Raw genomic sequence first — 17,645 nt, forward strand, 5'->3', positions numbered from 1 at the left:
GTCAAGTCACCCCCTGACTTGGCGGAAATCTCCAAAGTGCCCCTGATTCGAGTGAATTGACAAAAATAGCCCACTCGCTTTAAAGCTATTAGAAACGTAGTCCGCGGACTACGGATCAGTTTCCTTCTCTCTGATGCATTTCTAAACTGAGCGGGTTATCCTAACCACCCAAACAGGAGGGCTTTTGAGGACTGGAAAATGGGTAGTAGAAAAGGAAAATTTACCAATGCCTACATTTGATGGGTAAAAGGCCTCCATCCTGATGGTTATGATGAAAGCATTTGTCAGTCTATAGCTCATCCACAGTGGAGTCTACCAATGAACGGTCAGGATCTCATACATTGAATTATCAGTTACGATAAGATAAAAGAGAGACAGTATATTTACATCTGCTGACGCGTTCTTCCGTTACTTTTGGTAAAGTCGGTGCAAAATGTCGGACGCAAATACTGTGCAACTCGGGTAAGAAGCCTGTGCAAATAAACGATCTGTGGGGGCCAACCGTGACATCCACTCCATCCATCATTTGCATCAGATCAGGGAATGACGTGACCCCAAAAATCAGTCAGATAAAAGACTCAAGTGGGACACACTACAGGGAACAGTGAGATGGGAACTTCCACCAATGAAACCTTCCTGGTCCCACCAAGATTTTTATTTTCCATCCAATCCATTAAAAAGGTGAGTCTAACCAGGACAAATGAAAATCCAAACATAAGCTTAAACCAAAGCTTCTGCAGTCCCAAAGAAGGTTTCATTGGTAAGTGTTCCCATCCTCACTTTTCCCTGTGCTGTGGCTCACTTGAGTTTTGAATCGGCCTGATTTCTGGTATTGTGTGATAGCATGAGCTGGAAAAAGTGATGGACGGAGTGGATGTCATACAGACATCATGATGACCACACATCTTTTTGTTGCACGAGCACCCTACCCAAAAATTAGCGCACCTTGGCGTACCGTGAAATATGATTCATATTCAAACTGCCTAGATAGTGGGACCCAGTGATTCGTTATATTCCCAGAGTCAGAACGACCATGCTTTCTAACCCTGACTAAGGCACTGTTTTGTTTTAATTGAATTTTGACCGTTTAACTTATTATTTAATGTTCATTAGATGTGCATCATCAACCAGTCAGGGTCATACTTTCAAGTAATCCATCTTCGGTGGGTCGATCTCTAGTTTGAACGGTTAGGATTAGAGCAGATGGATAGCATCTCCCAATCTGAACATTCCTGCAAAACAAGCACGATGGGACTAATCGCATTAACGGTCTTGATCACTAAACTATGGTCCCTCATGTACGTACCAGATGGTCCAATAGTACATGGCCATGATTAGACATCTTAGTTCTCAAACTTCATCGAATGTGAACCATTCGTTCCAATGCCATCACAAGAATTTTCATCATCATCTCTCCGCGTGATTTCTTGACCGTGACCCACCCAGGAGTCAGACCAGACTATCGGTGCGGATTGACCGAACATGCAGTTACGTGTCCCCAGGGCTCCTCCAATCAGGGCACGTGGAGGAGCCAAGTCCTCCCCTTCTAGGGGTGTTATTTGGTGCTCTAGCAGAGTATGACGGTTTCGTGTACATGCACTGAAAAATTATACAAGTAACGACGTCTAATTCAAGTCGATCTGTCCAAATCGTCGAATTCACCATAAAAATTCTGCAAAAATAAAATCTAACACTTGATTTTGTTTGCTGAATCAGACGAATGGCTTCATCTAAACCGTCCAATAGATGTCCCCCCATTTCCCGGCTAGGAAATCATATCAGAGTACATTTTGGTTGGTGATTCATTGAAATGAGGTTGATTGCAGTATTCATACTTTTTAATTTTATATATTTGCATTCAATTTATAAATTTAATAGTGCGTGCGTATGAACCATCGCATTCTGCCAGAGTATCAAAATATTTTCTACTTTCGTAAATTTTATCGGAAAGAAGGCCATATGTAAAACAATTCGATCCTCGGTCTACACACGAGCTTCCATATCCCGCGCACTTCCCGCTTTCGGACTCGCCCTCTCTCTCTCCCTCTCCACTCTAATCTTGATTTCTCTAATTTTCCCGTCTTCTCTGCAAGATCTCTTCCATTTCCCAAATCATCGTCTGGTTTTCATCAGATTCGCGATCTTGGTCGCCATTTGCCTTTCAGATCTGCTCAGATTGTCTCCATTTCTCGATCTTTTAGTGGAGTTCGTCTGAGAAAGCCCGAGGGTACGATTTCTAATCCTTACGGTGAGATTTTGAATCCTCTGATCCGGAAACTGTTCTTTCGATCTCTAGGTCGAAGATCTTTGGCCGTTTTCCGGATCTTTCGTAGGAGAAGTTGCATTTGGCTAGGGTTTGAATTTCATGGTAGTTGTCTCGTAATAATCGCTTTGTTTTGATCTTCTTGTTGCCGCGTTCAGTTAGGGTTTGAAGGTTTCGACAGATTTCAAATTTTAAGATCGTCCGATCATCTTATTCTATTTTGTATCTCTTCATGATCATATACCGTTGAAGTTGTAGCATTTCGTTTTTGTTATATCTGATGAGTGCGGTAAAATGGCCTGGCGGTGTGTGTCGGTACTGGAACTTTGATATTGGTGATAAGATGTTTGATACAAGAACTCGAAGCATTCCAACGTCTTACAAGTGCCCGCATAATGTGGTTCACCATTATTGAAGTTTTGTCTATTGCTGTCCAGTACCCCACCCCCCTTTGGGTTGAGAGTCCCTGTGTAGATTGTTTTGGATGTTGACTTGTAGAAGGTTATGAGAAACTACTTTCTAGAAATTTGATTTGTGGTATATATAAAAACCATTGATTAAGGATGCTAGTTGAATGGTTAATTTATTAGCTTCTACCTTTTTTTACCACATTTATGAGATTCGAGTTGCTTCTTGAATAAACAACAAAGAGTGTTTGATGCATAAAAACTAAAAGTTTGAGCAGTAGAGACTTTGTTCTTTGTTCTCTTGAGATGATGAAATAGCAGTGTGACTTGTGGCAGACCCCCACTATAAGCATCTTACCATTTCATTGTCACTGCATGCATTCGTGGGAAAGATTGTCACATTGTTCCTTCTTATGCTAGATGATCCATTTAGTTTTTGTATCTTTTTTAGTTGAGGAAATGTATTTTTAAATTTACAGAGATATATCATCAGAGCTTTTTCTATACTCTTGAACGGTAGTTATCATGTGCTATTTTGTGTAATGATAGCTTGCGCATTTTCACAGGATTCCGTGAAGAAGCAATTGGAAAACAACTTTTATAGCAGATTTGTTTTGAACGGGCCATGTCTTTATAACTTAAATACTGTGGTTCTCATTTCCTTTGGCACCATGGAAGACGGATGCTCGACTGAGAAAAAACCACTGAATTCACCAACTGAAGAAAAATCATCAGGCAATACACTTGACAATCACAGTAAAAATGAAAGGGAAAATGAAGGGAAATTACCAAGCAAAGAAAAGTTATCAGGCAATACAATCGACAATCAAAGTAAAACTGAAGTGGAAAATGAAAGGAAACTACCAAGTGAAGAACTGTCATCGGGCAATACAATCGACAATCAAAGTAAAACTGTAGGGGAAAATGAAAGGAAACTAGCAAGTGAAGAACAGTCATCGGCAATCAACAATCAAAGTAAAACTGAAGGGGAAAATGAAAGGAAACTACCAAGCGAAGAACAGTCATCGGGCAATGCAATCGACAATCAAAGTAAAACTGAAGGGGAAAATGAAAGGAAACTACCAAGTGAAGAACAGTCATCGGGCAATACACTCAACTATCAAAGTAGAAATGAAGGGGAAAATGAATGGAGGCTACCAAGTGAAGAAAAGCCGGGCAATACACTAGACAATCAAGGTAAAAACGAAGGGCAACTACAGAGTAAAATGGAATTGCTGAATGTTGCTGAGAGAAATCCAGATCATCACCATGAGAAACAAGGAGAACTGTCAAATAATCAGGTCCTTGCTGCTGGTATGGAATCAGAAAATCGAGAGGAAAGGAAACAGATCACAGTGGAAGTTCCTGGTGAAGAGTTGGCAGAGCCTGTTTTTGATGGAACAGAGACACCAGGTATGGAAGCTAGTGGGGGTTCATCTAGCCATTCTTTGGATGTTGATCCAGGGGCTCAGGGATATGCTTGGCCTGAAAAAGCTGTGGCGATTAAAAACTTTGTTAGGGAGAAGAGTGTAGTTGCGGTTTCTAGCGTTATTCGCCGTCTTTCTGGTAAAGGAGATGATGATGGGCAGAGTCTTCCTGATGGTCAAGATAATAATGAAAATTCAGTTATGAGTGTCAACGAAGAAGAGGATGCCAGCATGGGAAGTAAAGCAAAAGAAGACTCTCAGCAAACAGGGGAACGATCAACGTGGAATCCTTTAAGCTATATTAGGATTGCGCGGAATGTAGATTTACAAAATAAAACCGAGCAGGGACTTGGTGTTGCTGCAGAAGATTCAGTACAAGTGCCTGCAATGAAAGGTAGAATTACATTGTATACAAGGCTTGGGTGCCAGAATTGTAGAGAGGTTAGGCAATATCTGCATCTGAAAGGGCTCAAGTACATCGAGATCAACATCGACATCTACCCTAGCAGAAAGGTGGAGCTAGAGAAGAACGCTGGATCTTCAGCTGTTCCCAAGGTGTTCTTCAATGACCTTATTATTGGAGGGTTGGGTGAAGTTAAGGCCATGGCTGAGTCTGGTGAGCTTGATCGAAAGATTAACGATCTAATCAATGATGAACCATCACCTTCAGCACCTATGCCCCCATTATCTGGTGAGGATGATGTGTCAGGCACTGGGACAGTTGATGAGTTGGCAATCATTGTCAGAAAAATGAGAGAATCGATTATGGTTAAGGACAGATTCTATAAGATGCGCAGATTCAGCAACTGTTTTCTAGGGTCAGAAGCTGCGGATTTCTTGTCAGAGGATCAATATCTGGAAAGAGAAGAGGTTGGTAGTCCATGCGTCTTTTAGTTCCTGAATATTTGGTATCTTCATTATTCTAAGTTGCCAAGGTTTCTAGTATTGGAAAATCAGGATCCCTTTTGTAAATGTAGCTGTCGTTTTTAGATACTTTGACAATAATCTTGAGGCCCAGAGCCCTAGCAAAATTGTAACAAAATTGCTTGCAATTTGATTACCAGCTGCTTAGGGCCTGCTTTGAAAATGTGCTCTTATTTTTCAGATCTTTTGTTTTTCTTTTAATTATTTTCATTGCGTGTGATTTTAGAAATGTTTCTTCATTTGATTATTGTAAATTATTGAAGTACTCTTGCATAACTGTGGAAAAAAGAAGTCTGTGTCACTAGTTGTATGTCAATGCAGAGAGTTTTGCTTCAGAGAATCAAGATGCCTGTCCTAAAAAATTATTGTTGCAGGGCATTGTTGGAAAATCAGTATATATGTTAAGCTCAGATATTCTCTAAACCCAGCTTGTTTATCGATGTTGCTCTGTTCCGCTAGACTAGGCTGAAAATGCTCCTTTGAAGATAATTTTCTTTATTGTTTAGTAAATGGTAAAACAAATGCCCTCATTAGAGGTGTTTGTTGCAAGCTTTCCCAATTCCTGGAAAATTAATGCTGGTGCCAAGTACATTTTGGATGCATTGGTCTCTAGGAGGAGACTTTTTGAACAGACTTCTTTTATGCTTCCAAAATGCTGTGCACAGTTCAGTCTTAAAGTTGAAGGAGCTGCGTGGTATTTCATTCTTTGAGAGTTAATTGCTATTTGCGAGTTAATTGCTTTTGAGTTAATTGCTATTTGCGAGTTAATTGCTTTTGAGTCCTGAAGTTATTTTGTAAATAGGCCTGTTAATAGAAGATCCCCTTTGAATAATTCAAACAACTTGATCCATAGTAATATGTGTCAGCAGTCAACATAGTTTTCCTTGTCTTTTGTTATGTAATTTGATCTGCCACTTTAGACCCTGGTTTATCTTCAGAGAAGTACTATCGTCTTGCTTTTCTTTGTTGGATCAATCATATCTGAAATCATAACCATCTCAGCCTTGTCCCAGGATCCCAGCTATTGGGGTTGTCTTCCAGTCACATCAAAAATCATTTTTTTTTTCTTTTATGTTATCATTCAGGCAGTGGAACTTGGAAGAAAGCTTGCAAACAAATTCTTCTTTAGACACGTTCTTGAGTAAGTCCTCTGAAATTATTTCACATTTCAGCATCCATGCATGCTGCTTTTCTATCTTGTTGATGTATTTCAGTCTTGGTTTCACATTCTTGATGGGCCAGTCCTTGTTATCTTATTTCCTACTTTAAATTGTGTCCCTGCTGCAGTGAGAACATATTTGAAGATGGTAACAATGTATATCGGTTCCTGGACCATGATCCTATTGTCGTGTCTCAATGCTACAATATCCCAAGGGGCACTATTGACGTGAAACCCAAGCCTATAGTAGAAATTTCATCAAGGTTGAGATTTCTGATGTTCGCAATGTTCGAGGCTTATGTGTCTGATGATGGGAGACATGTTGACTATCAAAGTATTCGGGCAACTGAGGAGTTTGCAAGGTTTGTTGTACTCTCACACTGTACATACAATAAAAATTGGAAGAATCACCTTTTCGGAACTGACTGATGCTTGATCGTTGGTAAACATTATATAAATCTTGTCTGACTATTTAATCTTTGTTTTGAATCTGGTTTTTAAAATGATAAATGTGCAGTTGAAACCACTACCTGCAGGATTTAATTTTCCTGATGTTGCATAAGATGTTGAATATGTTGTGGATCTCAATGCAGTGTTCCTAGCTTTTGCATATTATTCTGTGGAAGATCATTCTGCACGTACCTTATTTTTCCAGATCGAAAATGTGACAATTTTGAATCTATACTTCTTCAGATGTCTCATGTCTGGGATATCAAAAAATCTCATGAAACTGTCATGTAACAATCCTAATTTGGTTCGTGTGTCAAATGGCTAAACTGTTTTCTCCTCTTTTCTTTTCTTTTTCTATTCTTTTTTTTTTCTTTATATTTTAGTTGATTTAGGAGAATTGTTTTTGCAGTTTTCATACAATTTGAGCAACTTTGTTACTTGTGAATCTCTGGGAAAATATTTAGCATCATGCCCATTTCTGAAACTTACGGAATTTCCTTCGTTCTTAGGGCCTGTTTGGTTTTCCATAATCCAGGTAAATTGCTGTAAAGAAGTAATTATTACATTTTTTTTCACTTGTTTGGAAATGAGTGAGTAATTTCACCTAGAAAACCGGTCCAAAAATGTTGACTTAAATCCATGGGCCCCCAACATAATGTATATAATATATCCGTGTCATCCATCTGTTTTATTAGAATATTTTGAGGCTTGATGCGAAAAAATTAGGAAGATCTAATGTTCAATTGGCCCACATGAAAGGAAACAATGGACTTAATTTGTCCACCGTTGAAAGTTGATTCTTTTACTGGGCCCACATTGAGCTTTATTCACCATCTAACCCGTTCATAGCGTCACATGGACATGGATAAGTGAAAAATATAAATATAAGCCTGATCTAAAATTTCTAAGGGCCTCAACAAGTTTTTAATGGTAGGCATTCAATTCTCATAATTTCGTGTGGTGTGGTCCACTTGACCTTTGGATTTGCCTAATTTTTGGGCTCATGCCTTGAATTCATTTGGCATAATGAATGGGCGGTGTGGATGAGCCACATACATTATGGTGGGCCCCATATTTATTTTACAAATTCCTCGATTTAAGTGCTTAAAAAGTAACTGGTCAAGTCAGCATTGGGAAAGATGCAGGTAATTACCTTGGTAAATAATGATTACTCATTTACGAGGTAATTACACTTGAGCCAGAAAACCAAACAGGCCCTCAGAGAGAGATGCTTAGGTAGCTCATGAAAAAAAGGATTTGCTCTAGAAAACACCCGATTTTGCTTGTGGGAGCTGCCTTAGCATAGCTCTTTAAAACTTAATGGATTGTCATTCTTGAAATCCATAGACTTTTGAACTTTTTTTTATTAGTTATAACTTATAAGCTTTCGTTAGAGTTCCATTGACTGTATTCCGTACAGGTATCTGAGAATTATAGAGGAGCTTCAAAGGGTGGACCTTAAGGATTTATCAAGGGAGGAGAAACTTGCTTTTTTCATAAACCTTTACAATATGATGGCCATCCATGCCATATTGACTTGGGGCTGTCCCACCGGAGCATTGGAGCGGAGGAAGCTGCTTGGGGATTTCAAGTATGTTATTGGAGGGTGTACCTACTCACTTTCGGCCATCCAGAATGGCATCCTGCGGGGCAATCAAAGACCCCCATACAATCTCACCAAACCCTTTGGCGTGAGAGACATGCGCTCGAAGGTGGGAGATGCATTATTTCTTTTTCTTGAGTATGTTTACGTACCCCTAATACTAATCCGCTTGATAATTTTCTCGATGGGTCCGAAGTCCTAATTGAGTGAAATAACCCTAATCTTGAAAAGAACTATTCTGGTTATACTGAGGAATGAGAAAACCATCCTTTATATGTTAGGCGATAAACCTTATGTTGGATTTTAGCCGAGGCTCCTATAGTTGAGTTCTTGGCATTTATAAGATTCTCACTTACTAGATGATGTTTTCCTTCGATCAGGTGCACTTATTCTCCATCCTGCCTGAATTAATATATGGGCATGTTGGGATTGATCCCTTTTGGAGTTTCCACTTGTTTTGGAAGCTTTATAGGAACTGTTGATGGACATGATTGATTCCCATGATTAGGATAGTGTACTAATGGCCTTGATCCTGGTAAAGTTGGTGAGCTGGATAAGGTGAGGGTGGAGAAATGTTCACGTCTATCCACTGATAGGTTACAACCTGCCAAGTGCATGCAACCATGTGGATCAACTTGTGCAAAAAAATGAGCCCGATCCACTCCTAGGTGGGTCACATCATAGTAAATAATGCATAGCTGCTGATATAATAAAATTTACAGGTATGGCCGGCCACCTGATGAGTGGATCGGGCTGATTTTCGCATTAGGTGATCCTCACATTGGAGCCAACCTTTTGGACAAGTTGGATGTCGCATACACATGATGTGATGGTAATTATCCACTGGTTGGATAGTAAATTAGCAGTCCAACTGGTTGTGCATAAGCATCTCTCATGAGGCTGTCTTATTTTGCGATGTCACCAATCAAAAGAAATCTGTACAAATTCTGGATAATTTCAGTCAAAATTTGCATATTTTCGTAATTGAGAAAAGGTTTTATTGGTGAAACTCAACCAGAAGTACAAGAATAACACTAGAGGGGCATAGAGTACCTGAGACATGATTGAGACCTTCAATGAAACTCTTCTCTGATTCATGTTGAATAAAATTCTCCATGGTTGGATCCTTACTCTTGCTCCAGTGGTAGACTCTGAGGAGTTTCAACACCCGGTCATGGGTTCGAGTATCCATAGGTGGTGAAATCCCACTACGGCCTCTGTGTGTGTGTGTGTGGGGGGGGGGGGGGGGGGGGGATGGTGTGCGTTAAAAAAATAAATAAATAAATAAATAAATTCTCCATGGTTCGGCTTCTAATGGTGTCCACTTGTTAGCATCTTGAGTTGTCTGTTACTTCAATGATAAATGTGGTTCCAGGCATTATTTGAATTAGCATCTTCTATAGTTTGGCCTTCTCTCTCTTACTCCTTGTCTGGTTTTGTTGAATCAGATTGCTCTTCCCTACACGGAACCCCTGATTCACTTTGCACTGGTCTGTGGGACCAGATCTGGGCCTGCACTCCGGTGCTACTCACCAGGAAATATTGATAAGGAGCTGATGGAGGCGGCACGTGATTTCCTAAGGAATGGGGGATTTGTTGTTGATATGGAGGCTAAGGCAGCATCAGTCAATAAGATTCTCAAATGGTAGGATGTCCTGCAAAAGCCATAAATGCCGCTAAATTTTCTCACTGTATGTAGCGAAACCTGCCTTTGCAGGAGAAAAAGGTGAAAATCTTCCACAACAAGTATACATAATACTTGCAAGCCCTGAAAACTGAGGCTCTAGATAATCATCTTTGAGGTACTATGGGATCGACGCTGACACTTTGCACAGTATAATTGGATTTTCAGTCCTGACAAGGGCCAATTACTCAGTAATCAAGACTACTGGTTGGTTTTGTTCCCCCTTGAATGGACAATGGCCTAAATATCTCCTAGATTGGGAGGTTGTAGCCATTAGGTACCAACCTTGGACCTTTTTTTGGTATGGGCCATTTCTCTCTTTTCAACCTTCTGTAGGCCACAAATATAAAGGTTAGGATGGACCCATCCAGTAGATTTCAGAGCATAGTCCATCCACAGTGGACCCCAGGAAACCAATGGTCTGGATCTCTGAACCATGGGTCCCACTGGTCAGAACTGAAAACCAGAGTACAGGGTGCAAAGTTTGCGAGCACCCAATAATTATCATAAACTTTCAAGCCATTCAGCTCATAACTTCCCATTGTGGCAATCTTAAGCAGCAAATGACCTCTCATTTCATGCCACAAGCCTCGTCTTTCAAAGTAAAGACGCCAACTAATTTTGACATGCATATGGTTTTAAGTGACGTAATATGTTGTTGCCATCAGTCTTTGGTATAATTGGATCTTTTCAGCATTACTGGAAACCTAGTAGGCGTTGATAATGGAAACTGTGCACATGGATTTCCTGAAAAATCAGGTAGGACAATGCTTTTGCATCCAAAATGTGAGCTAAAACATTTCAGATATTGACTTGCGGTGGGAAAGGCAGCAAAACAGGATCCCGTGTAATGCAATTTCCCATAATCTCCTTCAACCTGAAATTTCAATGGAGATGAGACTCATCCGTTCTCACGAAAAATGTGGGCCTGCTGGAGATTCTGTGACCATCCAAACTCAAGCTATTTATCTCTATTAATATGTGTGTGTGTGTGTGTGTGTGTGCACGCGCGTGCTGGCTAGTGATTTGTGTCTTACCCAGTATCTATTCTTCCCCTTTCCAGGTATAGTGCAGATTTCGGAAAGAACGAAGCAGAGGTAATGAAGCATGTGGCAAACTACCTGGAGCCAGCTAAGTCGGAGGGGTTGCTGGAGCTGCTTGCGAATGCTCAGTTGAAGGTGACATATCAGCCTTACGACTGGAGCCTCAACTGTTAGGAATGATTTCAGTTTTCTTTCCCTCTTTGAATTCATATGCCAGAGCACGATTGAGTACAGATCTCCTTTCCCAGCCCTTCTTTCTTTTCTTCTTCTGTTTTTTTTTTTTTTTCATTATAATCAGGCATTGAAGAAGAGAAAACTATAGCTTTGTGCCACCTTTAATAGAAACTGTCATATGAAGGAAAATTCAGGACTATGATAGTGAAGCTAACTGATTCAGTAAGCTTCATGCATCTACAAACTCAAAAGCAAAAGAAACATGCTTGTTTGAGAACTGTTTGGTCGTTCATCATAGCAACACCTTTTAGTGGATAAATGAAGAATTCTTTTATTTCTTGATTTTTCTTTTTTTTTTTTTAAAGGATTGCTGCCATTGAAGGTGCTCGATGACTTGATTGGAACTCTGCCATGACAGACAACATCACCGGTCAAGTTGACTCAACATGACTAGTTGTGACTCAAACCAAGTCACTTGCATGGCCAACTGTTCTTTTTTACTAGTAACCCCCTTGCCTTCTTTTTTTTTTGTTTTTTTGAAGGTGACACTGCCAGGATTAAACCCTGGATTACTCACGCACGCTGCATCTCTCCCAGCCCATCTTACAAGCAGGAGAGAAATAACCCCGTCCTTTTCCATAGAAAAAAAATAATAATAATCCTCGTCCCTTCTCCTGTATACGCGCAAAGAAAGCATTGGGTTAATTTATTTTTTTCCAACGAAAAATAGTGATACCGTTAAGTATTTTAAGAAAAGAGATAAGTGCCCTATCGTCCTCAACTAAAAACTAAAACCCATCATTACCCACAAGTGTATGTGTGTGAGAGTGCGCGCTTGTTATTCACATGGATCAAATGGACAGAGGCGAGAGATGGCGCAAGAGAGAAGTATAGCGGATGAGAGAGGGGCTGATTGAATGTTGTATGAAAGGAAAGGTTGATGGAAGTTAGAGAGGGCAGTAGAGTTGGGGCAAAATAGCCATTTCCTTATACAACTGACCAGAGTTTTAACTCAAAAGTAAGGCCATTTATCTGTCAAACGCTGCGAAAAGGTGGGAGAATATATGCAAATAGTACAGCAACTAGTGGGTGTTATAAGATGCAGATCGGTAACAAACTTGCTTCTTTGCCAAGTAATCTGCACGCACTATTTGGTACCTTAATTAAAAATAACTACTTAAAAATATTTGTTAATATTAATTAAATGACAGCTCAAGTAAATAAATAGTCAAATCTTCAAGTTGACCGGACGAGTTTCCCTTTTTTAGTTTTTGAAATGTGGCCCATTCTTCTTTTCTTTCTTTTTTTAAATTTTTTATTATTGCTCCCTGAGTGGATGAGTGGGCCCATGGTTTGGTGAGCCACACTGTTGATCTTATGGGCCCCTCTGTAAATCTATTTAGACGGCTAAAATGAATTACAATAACTAACCACATTCAGCATTAAAAAAGCTTTAAGATGGTGAGGCCAGGATATCGCAATCTGGAAGATTTTTCAGGCGTCAAACTTCCATCATCGGTTCCTTGAAAATCTGTTCCTTGTTACAGTTTGTCTTAGATGTGCTACTATGATCTGCAGATTGGGTGGGCCTTCTCCAACCTGTAGATGATATGCACTAGACAGCAGGCTGGTTCACCGGCCATGCTTGGCATCTTTTTTTAAGTTTGCCCATCATGGTGGGCCCACCTGATGCACGACTTTGTTGCCCTGTACATGTGCCAAGTCAGCAAATATTGCTGCTTGAGTAGGCATGCATGGAAAGCCTTGTCCTGCTAAACTATAGATTTCATTATGCTAAAATATAAAAATGGGGACGGGTTTCCTGGTGGGAAATATACTCCACACCAGATAGAACAGATTCTGGAGAGATTGTACAATTCTCTGTCCGAATGATTGTACAGTACCGTTCAGGCAATCAGTTTGCACACGTGGCACCATCGTTCTGTAATCCAAACCATTGTACCTGTCGTGGATGGTCCATGCACCCCATGTCTCCCAAATGGAAAAATCTCAACACTTCGGTAGGTGGCCCAACAGAGAGGCAGTTGAAGAAAGCAAACACAACATGAAAGGCCAGAATATTCTATAACCAGGATCTTCCAATTTTTGGGTTTTTTCTTTTCTTTTTTCCCTGGGCGATCCATCCATCGTGAGGGGCATCACAGCATTGGTTTGGATTAGTGAATACGAACTAAAATCCCAAATGTACCTTACCAACTATCAGCCCAAGTACCTCAGTGCTGAGTGCTAACAAACCCAAAGAAACTCCAAGAGAAGAACTCAGAAAATGGTAAAAGATGATGGCGAGAAATGCCCCCTACAATCTACATTGTTCTGTGTTGAAACCCCGGAGCTCTGGGAAATCATCCATAGCTAAACCCCCGACAGTATCAAGTTTGCGGAGGTAAAACATTGCAAACAATATTGCTGTAAATACTCTTAAGCTTTCAAGCCTCTGCTTGGCTGAGGTTCTGTCCAAATCCGAGATTAGATATGTCAGAAGAATCTCCTTCCACCATAAACAGATCAACCAAGACTCAATCGTCTTGGGACTGCACGAAGCGCTTTGCATGAGCTTCATTACAATCTTTCTCATTGATAGGACTTGGAAAACCAGCCCGGTTTGTTCTTCGACATTCCTCCAACTCTGCTTAGCCCTGATCTCACCAACCTATGGAGCTCCTATTGAAATTGAACTTGAGAACACTTGCGGGAGCAGTCGCACATTCCACCATACCACTGTTCTTCGAATGCCTTCTTTTTTTTCTTCTTTTTTTTTTTGCAGATTGGCATTGCATGCATTGAAGTGCCCTGAGACCCTTTCCAGTTTCCATGTTATGGCCCAACTAATGACTGAGAGATTTTTAGTGCTTTCCATTGACTTCAATGAAGAGAAGATCTTCCTCTCTACATATGCTATCATTCATCGCTTCCCCTAAGATAGCCCCTAAGATAGTAAGAACGGTGATTCTCCAAAGGATGTGAACCTATTGTCGAAAGAACTGCACTCAACCAGCCTTCAATCCAAATCACAATCTGGGATATGCCACCTTGCTGTTCTTAATCATTGTTCCCTTTTTTTTTGGTAGGAGTCGCAGAAGTTTCAAGTGTTGCTTTCAATCACTTTCAGCAATGTATTGAGTGGAGACTTAAGTTTGTCATTGAAAATCTAGTTTCTTTGCTAATCTGCAACTCAAGCTAACCTCAAGAATAATTAACCATTGAAGTCTACAATCTTCCGCAGGATCAGACTCATTTTCTAAATTTCTCCTACCAATAATCCTTACACGAACATGACCCATCCTTGAAATGGTGAAAACGGTTCGCATCTCTCACCACGATTTCTCTCTCCGTGACCTTGGATATGAACTTGATTGCAGAGTGACAGTCATTGCAGACCCTAAGATTCTTCATAATCCTCAGCGTCATCTTCTCAGGAGTACTGATCAACCCAAATGCAATCGCGAGTTTCTCACTGTGACGACTGAGCGCCTGTTCCTTCAGCTCTTCGTCGATGTCATGCAACACCGAATCAGTGTCTGGAACAAAACCTGCTTTCTTGATTTCTATCCAAATCTTTGCGACCATTACATAGATCGCGTCTCTTTTAGGGTGGGAGCCATCTTCAACTCCGAATACATGAACACTGTTCTTGATCTGAATCCAACTGAACCCTTGGTCTTTCTTCACTCCTCTATCCCTCATCAGCTTTCTAGTTTTGGCGGCATCCTCCCACCGGCCACATGCTGAATACACATTCGCGAGTGAAGAGTATGCCCCGCTGTGCTCAGGATCGATAACTAGTAATCTCTCCGCCGCAATCTTTGCCACCTCCGTGTTCTTGTAAACCTTGCAAGCAGCAAGAAGTGAACCCCAAGCTATAACATCTGGCTCAATTGGCATATCCTCTATGAATTCTTGGGCTTCCCGGAGCAATCCCGCACGCCCAAAAAGGTCAATCATGCATGCATAATGGCTAGGGGTGGGCTCGATCTTGTGAATGCTCTGCATCGATTTGAAATAGTTCCTGCCTTGTTCCACCAACCCTGCGTGGGTGCACGCTGAAAGCACGCCAACGTAAGTTATATGATCGGGCACGACTCCTGAGCTTAGCATCTTATCAAACAGTTCAATGGCTTCTACACCAAACCCATGTTGTGCTAAAGCTATGATCATGGAGGTCCATGTAACAGTATCTTGGCTCCAACGAGCCTGATCAAATACACGCATTGCCCCTGCAATGCTTCCAGATTTAGCATACATTGTAATGAGCGCATTTTTTATAGAAACCGACGAGTCTTCTCCCGATCTGATGGCAATTGCGTGAATCTGCTTGCCATGACCCAGCGACGCCAAGCTCGAAGAAACACTCAACATGGCCGCTAGAGTGTAATTATTCGGTTTAGGCCCTTCATTCACCATCGACCTGAAGAGCTCCATCGCAGCATTGTTGAAACCATTTTGCACGTATCCAACTATCATGGCTGTCCATGCGACCACATCTCTGTCCCTCATTGAGCTGAAGATCTGCCTAGCTGGTTGTAAATCGCCAAGCCTGATATAGCCTTCAAGCAGCGCTGTAAACGATATCACACTGAGATCAGCAATGATGGTGCGTTCGACAATCTTTCTGGCGATTTCAACACCACCCGACTTGGCATACATTGAGATCAAAGCATTCCCAACAGGCCCACAAGAATCAAATTCAGTTCTAATGATATGGGCATGGATTTGCCTGCCAATCCTCAACAGTTCAAGATTGGCACAAGCCGAAAGAACACTAGCAAACGTGAAGCTATCGGGTGCCACAGATGGTTCTCTCAGCATTTGTGAGAAAAACCCCAGTGCATCACAATCTAACCCATGCTGATTGTATCCCGCAATGATCGAATTCCATGAGATGATGTCCCGCTCCATCATCTGTTCAAATTGGGCTTGGGCAAGATCGAGCCGACCGGATTGGGTATACAAGGATATCATTGTGTTCCAACTCGACACACTCTTCAATCTCATCCTATCAAAAACAACCTTCGCTGTATTCAAATCCCCAGACTTTCCATACATGTTAAGAAGGGAATTAGCCACAGGAATGCAGCTAGTCAAACCAAGTTTAATCACGAAAGAGTGCACCTTCTTGCCAATATCCAAAGTTTCCAACGCAGCACAAGAGGTAAGAATATTAGTTAATGTAAATTGAGTAGGTGCGATTCTAGCCCAAATCATCTTTAAAAACATATGAATCGCATTTTTGAACAGACCCATCTCGTTGTAACCAACAATCATAGTAGTCCAAGAAACCGAGTCCCGCTCAGGCATTTTCTCGAACATACAGCACGCGGTGTCAATTCGATCACTTTTGGCATATGCCGAGAGAATGGTGTTCCAAGAGTGTGTATTCCTCAATGGCATTTCATCGAAAAGGCAATGTGCGTCGGAAATCAATCCATTTTTCGCGTAGAAATTGACGAGATTGTTCATCAAGTATACACCCAGGTGAAGCCCAGCTTTGATTGTGTGAGCATGAATCGATTTTCCGGCAATTAGGTTTTTGTTTCTGAGGCATGTTTGGATGAGGGAGGCGTAGAAATCCGATGGAGAGGGGAGGGGCGACGAGACTGAACGCTCTTTGATAGGCATTTTCTAATAGAAATGGGAAAAAACGAAGAAAATCCATGAAAGGGGGTTTGGATTCATCTCGTTTTGGTGAATTTGGGGTTTTAGAGAATGGAAAGGAACAGATATTTTTGAATATCCAACGTTTGAATTGCCGGGAAACGAAGAATAAGATGCTTTAGTATGGGATGCGGAATCTCGCGGACTGAGTAAACTCTGTGGGGCCCACCTTGGATGTATATATCTTATCCAAGCCGTCCATCCTTTTTCTAAGATCATTTTAGGGCATGATACCAAAATTTAAAAATATCCGAAGCTCACGTGGACCACACGGCAGGAAACAGTGAGTATAGTGACGTCCACCGTTGAAACCTTCCTAGGGCCCACAGTAATATTTATTTGTAATCCAAACTGTTTATAAAGTCACAAAGACATGGATGAAGGGATCCGAAACTTCTGTCGACTCCAAGAAGTTTTCAACGATAGGCTTTCAATTCTTATTGTTTCATATGGTGTGGTCCACTTTAGCTTTGGATGTACTTCAATTTTGGTCTAATGCCCTAAAATAAGCTAGTAAAACAGATGGACGGTGTGGATAATACACATACATCACGGTGGGGCCCACATAGTTTACTCAGTACGCAATCCTCTTCCTTTTGTATCTATGTGGAGGCCGAGATGGACGTTTTCACCCAGGGGACATACATAGTGGGACCCACATATCGAAACGCCCTGCTCTCGCACAGGTGTGGTGCGCTGTCACGTGTGTAGCTTGTGTGGGGCCAGAGGTTCGGGAGTACCGTTATCAGGCATTTTCTATTTCGTTGACAGCACGTCGTGGAAGGAGAGGAGAAGGTGGGGCTTGGACCACCATGCATCATGCGGTCCCCTTCCATTG

The 17,645-nt window shown here is 41.2% G+C and overlaps 2 protein-coding genes across 2 annotated transcripts; one reads left to right on the forward strand and one right to left on the reverse strand.

Annotated features, from left to right (window-relative positions):
• The first annotated feature begins 1,996 nt into the window (after positions 1-1,996).
• On the forward strand, positions 1,997-11,473 carry LOC131242188 (uncharacterized). The gene is made up of 7 exons (XM_058240668.1): positions 1,997-2,209; positions 3,220-4,967; positions 6,107-6,162; positions 6,309-6,542; positions 8,051-8,342; positions 9,682-9,878; positions 10,981-11,473. The coding sequence occupies exons 2-7, from the start codon at positions 3,342-3,344 to the stop codon at positions 11,132-11,134; spliced, it is 2,559 nt and encodes an 852-aa protein (XP_058096651.1). The 5' UTR covers positions 1,997-2,209; positions 3,220-3,341; the 3' UTR covers positions 11,135-11,473.
• Positions 11,474-12,904: 1,431 nt separating this feature from the next.
• LOC131242189 (pentatricopeptide repeat-containing protein At2g22070) lies at positions 12,905-16,898 on the reverse strand. Its single transcript, XM_058240669.1, has one exon. The coding sequence runs from the start codon at positions 16,769-16,771 to the stop codon at positions 14,405-14,407; it is 2,367 nt and encodes a 788-aa protein (XP_058096652.1). The 5' UTR covers positions 16,772-16,898; the 3' UTR covers positions 12,905-14,404.
• Positions 16,899-17,645: the final 747 nt, after the last annotated feature.

The sequence above is a fragment of the Magnolia sinica genome, chromosome 4 (assembly GCF_029962835.1).
Source record: "Magnolia sinica isolate HGM2019 chromosome 4, MsV1, whole genome shotgun sequence".
Classification (NCBI taxonomy): domain Eukaryota; kingdom Viridiplantae; phylum Streptophyta; class Magnoliopsida; order Magnoliales; family Magnoliaceae; genus Magnolia; species Magnolia sinica.